This window comes from Tupaia chinensis, unplaced genomic scaffold, assembly GCF_000334495.1.
Source record: "Tupaia chinensis unplaced genomic scaffold, TupChi_1.0 Scaffold147500_2, whole genome shotgun sequence".
Classification (NCBI taxonomy): domain Eukaryota; kingdom Metazoa; phylum Chordata; class Mammalia; order Scandentia; family Tupaiidae; genus Tupaia; species Tupaia belangeri.
The window spans coordinates 1,016,603-1,023,727 of record NW_006207352.1 but is presented as its reverse complement, the minus strand read 5'-3'; the positions used below and the strand labels follow the sequence as shown (position 1 = coordinate 1,023,727).

Here is a 7,125-nt window from a genome sequence, read left to right as displayed (position 1 = left end):
GCGGGCCCCCGGGGGGGGGGGGCCGGCCCCGCCGCGGGGCCGCTACCCCGCGTGCCTTTCCGCCTCTCGGCTCGGGCCGGGACAGACAGGGTTAACGCCAGAGCGCGCCGGGCGGCCGCGTGGTGCAGGCGTCGAGCGCAGCGTGCGCATGCGCGCCGTGGGAAGCGCGCAGGCGCAATGGGCCGGGCGACGTGGCCCACCGCGCCCGGAAGTAGCCTGTGGAGAGCCGCCGCCGACTACGCTGCGAGCAGTGCTCGGCCCCGAGCTGCTGCGCCGCGTCCTCCGGCATCACTATGTTGAAGAAATTCGACAAGAAGGACGAGGAGTCGGGTGAGGGCACCCTCGCACGCTCTCCCGCGGGCAGGCCCGGCCCCGGCAGCCTCGGATAGCGGCTGGGCGTTTTTTTGGGGGCGGGCTCCTCCCGCTCCCAGCCCCGGAGTGTCCGCCGCCCCCGCGCCCCCGGGTTCCCGCTTCCCCGGGTTCCCCGCGTCCCCGAGTCCCTGCCGCTGGAGTGAGAGGTCGCCCTTCCCTGCCCTCTGCGCAGTGTGCGACGCCACTCCGCCTCCCGACCTCGCGCCAAAGGCTGGGAAGGGTAGGGTGACCGTGACACCGCCCAAGACGCGGGGACGTGGGGGCCATCCCGGGGCCTGCAGGGACATGTCGTTCTGAGCTGAGAGCCGTGCGGTCCGAGTCGCGCTCTGTACTCACACCCTGCTGTTCTTGGTCGCAGGTGGAGGCTCCAACCCTTTCCAGCACTTGGAGAAGAGCGCCGTTCTCCAGGAGGCAAGTGCCCAGCCCACACGCCCACCATCGTCCTGACGGGCCCAGGGCTGGAGGGGATGCAGAAGCCCCACGTGTGGTCCCCGTGCAGCTGCGTTCGCAAGTAGCTGCGGGTCGGTGGAGCACTTCCTGGTGGCTGTTAGGTTGGCTCAGGGGTTGCTAGCCTGCGTGGGGGAGGACGGAAACCGTCCGGTCCTTGGTCCCTCTGGCCGACCCTTAGCTAGTCCCGCAGCCTCATGCATTGCTCCTGCGGCTCACGGACCTTGAACACTGAGGGTAGTTGCAAAAGGGAAGAACGGTCAGGAGCTGACACCTTGCTGGTTTCTTTTAGGCCCGTGTGTTTAATGAGACCCCCATAAACCCTCGAAAATGTGCCCACATCCTCACCAAGATTCTGTACCTCATAAACCAGGTAATGGGGTGAGGCCCGGGCCAGGGGATTGGTGTGGGGGGCTGGGAGAGCTCTCCCTTGGGCTGTGGTTGGAGCCCTGCTGGGTCCTGGGTGCTGTGAGCATCCGTGCTCTTCGGCTGCCCTGCGTGAGTCTCTGCAGTCGGAGGGTCTGGCCTGGCTGACCTGGTGCGACAGCCACATGGCTCTCTGTCCCAAGCGCCATCCTTCCTGATCACCACAGGGGGAGCACCTGGGAACCACCGAAGCCACGGAGGCCTTCTTTGCCATGACCAAGCTCTTCCAGTCCAACGATGTGAGTGCTCTGACCCCACCTTTCTTCCGGAGGGGCAGCTGCCCACCAGCCAGTGTGGGCTGCCCCTAGCTCTGGCCCCATCTCTGACCCCATCTCTTCCCAGCCCACACTCCGTCGGATGTGCTACTTGACCATCAAGGAGATGTCCTGCATCGCAGAGGATGTCATCATTGTCACCAGCAGGTCCTTGGGCTGTGGGCGGCTCCTCGGGTGGGCTCTACTTTCCTGAGGACTTCAGTGAGCACTGGGAAGGGGACCAGAAGAGCAGACAGTGGTGCAGGTGTGCTCTGCAGGCAGGCGTGCGAGGTGTCGGGTGCCAGCTTTGCATGAGGCCACGTGCTTCAGGGACAGTTGTGACAGTGTAGTCCTTGCCCGTAAGAACTGAGGTTCCGTTATTTCTTCCTGCCACATTTTGGATGGTGGGATCCTGACGTGGATCTCAGACCAATCTTGAGAGGCTCCTAGGAGGGTGCAGCAGAGGGTCACAGAGGAGAGACCCTGTCCGAAATACTGTTATTGGGCCAGCCAGTGGCGTGGTGGTGAAGGCAGCTGGGTTCCACATGGCTGACTGTGGTTTCAGTCCTGGACCCAGTAGCTTGAAAAACACACCAGTGTAAGTGTGCACACCCAAAGTCCTGAGAGGAAAGTGGAGGTGGAGAGGGCCTAGCCTGCAGCCTAGTGGGTAAGGGAACTGAATCCCACGTGGCTAACCCAGTTTGAGTTCTGACCCTGGTGGCCTGAAAACCTTGTCAGGCGCATGTGCCTATGTGCCCCAAATCCTGACAGGATGGAGAAATGGAAGAACAGAAATTATGATGTGACTGCATTCCACTGAGAAGTATGTTCTCTGTTTTTTTTGTTGTTGTTGTTTGGAGAGGTTTTTTGCCATAGGGCACTTGGGCGCTCGCCAGACAGACAGAGACAGAGAGACAGAAAGCGAGAAATCACCCCCAGGGAGGATGGCCACGCCACAATCCCTTCTCCTCCATTCTCCACTCGGGATCTTGGGCACGCACGCACACGTGCCTGGTGTGAGTTTAAGCCACCAGGTCCGGGACTCGAACCGCGGTCGACTACATGGGAGTCCAGCAACATAGCTATTACGCTAACTGCTGGTCCCAGAAGTATGTTCTCTTTGTCTCTCTCTCTCCTTCCTCTCTCTGGTGAGTGCAAGTGCCCTCTGGCAATTGAAGAAGAGAGAAGGCAAGACAGAGGTCGGGGTGAGGGGTGGTTCAGGCTGAGGAGAGAGCACGGGCCATGGCCTGGAGAGCAGAGAGCCGGGTCTGTCGGGGGACTTCTCCGTTAAGGACTTTGTTTGAGGCTGACAGTAGTTGGAAGCCACAGGAACGGTAAGGTAAGAGCAGGGGGTCTGGTCAACTTGGAGTTTGTAAAGACCCCTCCAGCTGCTGTGTGCAGTTGGGCTCAGAGGACAGGGACAGGCCAGGTAGGAGACTCATTTAGTAACATGGGTGAGCAAGTGATGGAGCCGGGGTTGGGGTGGGGGAGCGGACAGGTACAGGCTCCCTGCATGCCGACAGCCCCTTTTCCCCACAGCCTGACGAAAGACATGACCGGGAAGGAAGACAACTACCGGGGCCCGGCCGTGCGAGCCCTCTGCCAGATCACTGACGTGAGTCATGGGCCTGTCTAAGGCTCTTGTCCTGGTCCTTTGGGTGCTCGAGGCTGCCTTCCATCCCCCTAAGCCAGGTGGCGTGAGAGCCGCGTGCACGAGCACGTAGGAAGCTCCGTTTGCCATCTCATCCCCTGCATCCTATTTCCGTTGCTCTTGGTGCTGAGACCTGACCGGTCCGCCTGTCCCTCTCCCCTGCTCCACAGAGCACCATGCTGCAGGCTATTGAGCGCTACATGAAGCAGGCCATTGTGGACAAGGTGCCCAGCGTCTCCAGCTCTGCCCTGGTGTCCTCCCTGGTGTGTAGTTAGAGCTGGGATCCTGCAGGGGTGGGTGGGAACTGGAAGGAGATCTCAGAGACTCATTTCACCAGGAAGGAAAAAAGTGTGTCTGTATCCCCGAGTCTTCAGAGTCCTACCCATCTTCTCAGTGGAGAGACCAAGGGCTTTCTGGGCCCGGTGACAAACTGAAAAGGAGGGCCCAGGGGACAACCAGCTCACCCCATGGGGTGATACACTGTTGGTCTTGGGTCTGGGGCAGTGAGGATGGAGAGGGGCTGCCCTGAGTCTCTCTGCAGTCTCAGGACCAGCACAGTGGTGAGACCCGGTGCTGTGAGGGAAGGCGTGGCCCGGCCAGGGAGGTGTGACAGAGCAGCACCTTCCTGCCTGGCCTGACGTGCCCCGTTGCCTACAGCACCTCCTGAAGTGCAGCTTCGACGTGGTCAAGCGCTGGGTTAATGAGGCTCAGGAGGCGGCATCCAGCGATAACATCATGGTCCAGGTGAGACGTGAGCGGAGACCAGTGCTTAAGATACATGGGGGCCAGGCGGTGCGGCCATGAAGCGCCACCTCTGAGGCCCCTGGCTCCAGAAGAGAGCCCTCAGAGTCACCAGGCACATAGGGGCCCGTTCCTGGGGCTGGGCTGGACCTTGTCCAGGCCCTGTGGGGTTGTTCTCTCTGCATGTATATGTGTGTCTGTCTCTCGTTCATAGAAGAAATGAACAGACTTGAAAAAACAATTGTGTTAAAATTCCAAGGCAAGGCTGACCCTACGGCACGGTAGTTAAGTGCTGTGTGTTGGAAGCTGGATTCCACGTGACTGACTATGGTTTGAATCCCACCCTGGCAGCTTGAGAAACACGCTGGGCCTGAGAAACACGCTGGGCCTGAGAAACACGCCCAAAATCCTGACAGGATGGAGAGGTGGAGGGGAAGGGTTTGCATTGCGTCCACATCCCAGGGGAGTGCTTTCTGTCTGTGTCTCCCTTTCCCTCTCTCTGGGGAGTGCTTGAGCCCTCTGTCAAGGACAGTAAGAAGAAACGTTTAAATACACACACACACTCTTAGGCAGGGGTGTGGACTGGCTAGTCAGAGTAGACATCACCAGGAAGCCCCTGGTGGGCGGGGCTGTCGTGGGCTTTCATCTCTGTCACTGGGCTGTGGGGAGACTTGGAGCGTTGTGAGAAGAACCCTAGGCGTACTTGGGGGGCATGGGTTAGAGACTGCTGGTGCTGGGTCATGTGGGGGTTGGACGGCTCGGGAGGTGTGTGCAGCGTGCGATGCTGTGGCAGACCTCGCCCCACAGGCAGAGGGCCCTGGGAGCTCAGGCTCGCCTGAGGCTGGCTTTGTTAGTGACAATGTAGAACTCTCTGGGTGGGTCCCCCTCTCAGTGACCGAGGCCAGGTGTTTTTGTCCTTTCTGTGTCTTGGTTTCCTTATCTCAATGGGAATGAAGACTCTTGCCCCAGGGAGCTGTGCAGGTTAAATGAGATGGCATCTGTAGCCGCCAACCCACCTGGTTCATACCTGTCAGTCCATCCCCTATGCACATCTGTTCCTCATTCCCTGTTACGGTTATTACCCTGAGGCTTCTTTACTTCATGAGAGAGAGACAAGCACCCTCGCCAGTGTTTCTCGCCGCACTCCTCCCCCAGCCAAGCCAGGGTCCGGGCATGTGTGCGTCTGGCACATGCAGGTTGTCCCTGGAGTGAAACCCCAGTCTCCCGTGTGTCCTCCTGCAGAACTCATGCTACCCTGGCTGGGCTGTTCCCTCCTTTCCTGTCTTTCTCTGCCCCTTCGCGTGATTATCTTCTTTGGAGCCAGCTGTGGCCTCTCGGTACACTTTCCAAGGGTCAGAGACACTCCCACGTTGCAGGCATGTGGCTGACACATAGCCCACTCGTGCTGCTGTTAGGGAACCGCAGAGAGCATCGAGGACAGGCCGTTCTCCCCGGTGCATGCATCTTCCGGGGGAGGTCCAGGACTTTGGGTACTCGGACTCAGCTTTGCCAGCATCATCCCTGAGCCCTGGGGCCAGTCACTAGTTTGAGGTCAGCGACCCTCAGTGTGGTTGGTACTTGTGCCCTGGGTGTCTCCTGCAGCACATGACATCACAGGCCAGGGTCTAGGGCTGGCTCCTTACCATCTCTTTCTGCAGGACCCTGGGTCTCCCTGCCTGTCTTTACGGTGTTGATCAGGGCCCTTGCTGGGGTAGTGCAGGAGTGGGGACTGCGGATGTCCTGTCCTCGTGAGTGGGGCATGTGTCGGGACTGCACGTGCAGAGGGTCTGGGCAGTCATCACACTGCCTGCTCCCAGTGTGGTGGCCACCCCGGTGCTCATACGAAGACCCACAGGGCCCTACGCCAGTCCCAGGGAGTCACGGCTGGGTCTTGCTGTCTCCTGCCCTGCAGTACCACGCGCTCGGGCTCCTGTACCACGTGCGCAAGAGCGACCGGCTGGCCGTCAGTAAGATGGTCAGCAAGTTCACGCGACACGGCCTCAAGTCGCCCTTTGCCTACTGCATGATGATCCGGGTGGCCAGCAAGCAGCTGGAGGAGGAGGACGGCAGGTAGTGCGACCCTCGCAGCCGGGGATGCCTGCTCACCTTCCCAAGTGGAGCGCCTCCAGCTTCTTTCCTTCCGTGTCTTGTAGCCGGGACAGCCCGCTGTTCGACTTCATCGAGAGCTGCCTGCGCAACAAGCACGAGATGGTGGTGTACGAGGCGGCCTCCGCCATTGTCAACCTGCCAGGCTGCAGCGCCAAGGAGCTGGCCCCGGCTGTGTCAGGTCTCCCAGCTCTGTCACTCGGCCTTGCGCTTGTGCCTGCGGGAACTGGGCTGGGGGGAGCAGTGCAGGGCAGGTGGTTCAGGGTTCCTCCGCAAGGGCACGGCAGGCCGGGTTTGAATCCTGGCTCTGCCCTTTCCCAGCTGGGCCAGCCCTCCACTCCCTCGCCCCTCTGAGATGTGGAGGTGCCCACTCCACGACACAGGCCACGGCAGGCGGAAAGCACGGTGATCCGTTCTGAGCGTGGGGTGAGCCTGACGCATCGTGCACGCAGCTTTGGGGTCCATTTGCTGCAGCTGGGGAGGCCGTCCAGTGGCCCTGAGCGCCAGTGCCTCACTGCAGCCCTGAGCTGTTGCGGCCTTGCTCCCAGGGCCGGAGTCTGTGCCAGGCTGCCGGGGTGCTCAGCCTGGACTCCGCGTGGGAGACGGGAGAGTGCTCCAGGCAGGACGGAGAGCTGAGAGTGCATGTGCCCACTTGGGTCTTCATTCATTTTGTCTGTTTGAAGGTTACTATTTTTTGTTATTTCGTGTGCACTTGCCAGAGAGAAAACATCTACCTGTGGGGTGTGATCGTACTGGGATCCTTCTCACTCCATCAGATTTTGAGCGTTTATACACATGCCCGGTGTGTTTTTTAAGCCACAGGGGCCCAAGCCAGGACTAACTGGCCGTGTGTTACCTGGCCCCTGCCACCGTGCCTGGAGCCAGCCCAGTGTCCCACATTCTCACTGTGTTGCCTGTATGTCCAGGACAGTGAGAGACCTCAGTAAAGTAGCCTTTGGGCCAGCAGGTGGCTTCTCCCTGGTACCTGCTTCTCCTGAAAGGGATGGTGGTCAGGTGGTCAGGTGGTTGATTTCCATATGGCTGAGCACAGTTTCAGTCCTGACCTAACGTGCAAGCAGGAGAAGGGGTGCAGCACGCTCATCCCTGGGGAGTGACTCCCCCCCCCCC

General features: G+C 60.3%; 1 protein-coding gene across 1 annotated transcript in view; it reads left to right on the top strand.

Moving 5' to 3' along the window:
* Nucleotides 1-172: 172 nt before the first annotated feature.
* Nucleotides 173-7,125, top strand: part of COPG1 (coat protein complex I subunit gamma 1) — a 41,438-nt gene continuing 34,485 nt past the window's right edge. Inside the window, exons 1-10 of the mRNA XM_006169817.3 lie at nucleotides 173-330; nucleotides 731-783; nucleotides 1,112-1,192; nucleotides 1,413-1,484; nucleotides 1,588-1,667; nucleotides 3,039-3,114; nucleotides 3,321-3,413; nucleotides 3,808-3,894; nucleotides 5,804-5,961; nucleotides 6,045-6,178. Coding sequence (XP_006169879.1) covers nucleotides 294-330; nucleotides 731-783; nucleotides 1,112-1,192; nucleotides 1,413-1,484; nucleotides 1,588-1,667; nucleotides 3,039-3,114; nucleotides 3,321-3,413; nucleotides 3,808-3,894; nucleotides 5,804-5,961; nucleotides 6,045-6,178 — 871 coding nt within the window. The 5' untranslated portion in view covers nucleotides 173-293. The remainder of the gene's footprint in view (nucleotides 331-730; nucleotides 784-1,111; nucleotides 1,193-1,412; nucleotides 1,485-1,587; nucleotides 1,668-3,038; nucleotides 3,115-3,320; nucleotides 3,414-3,807; nucleotides 3,895-5,803; nucleotides 5,962-6,044; nucleotides 6,179-7,125) is intronic.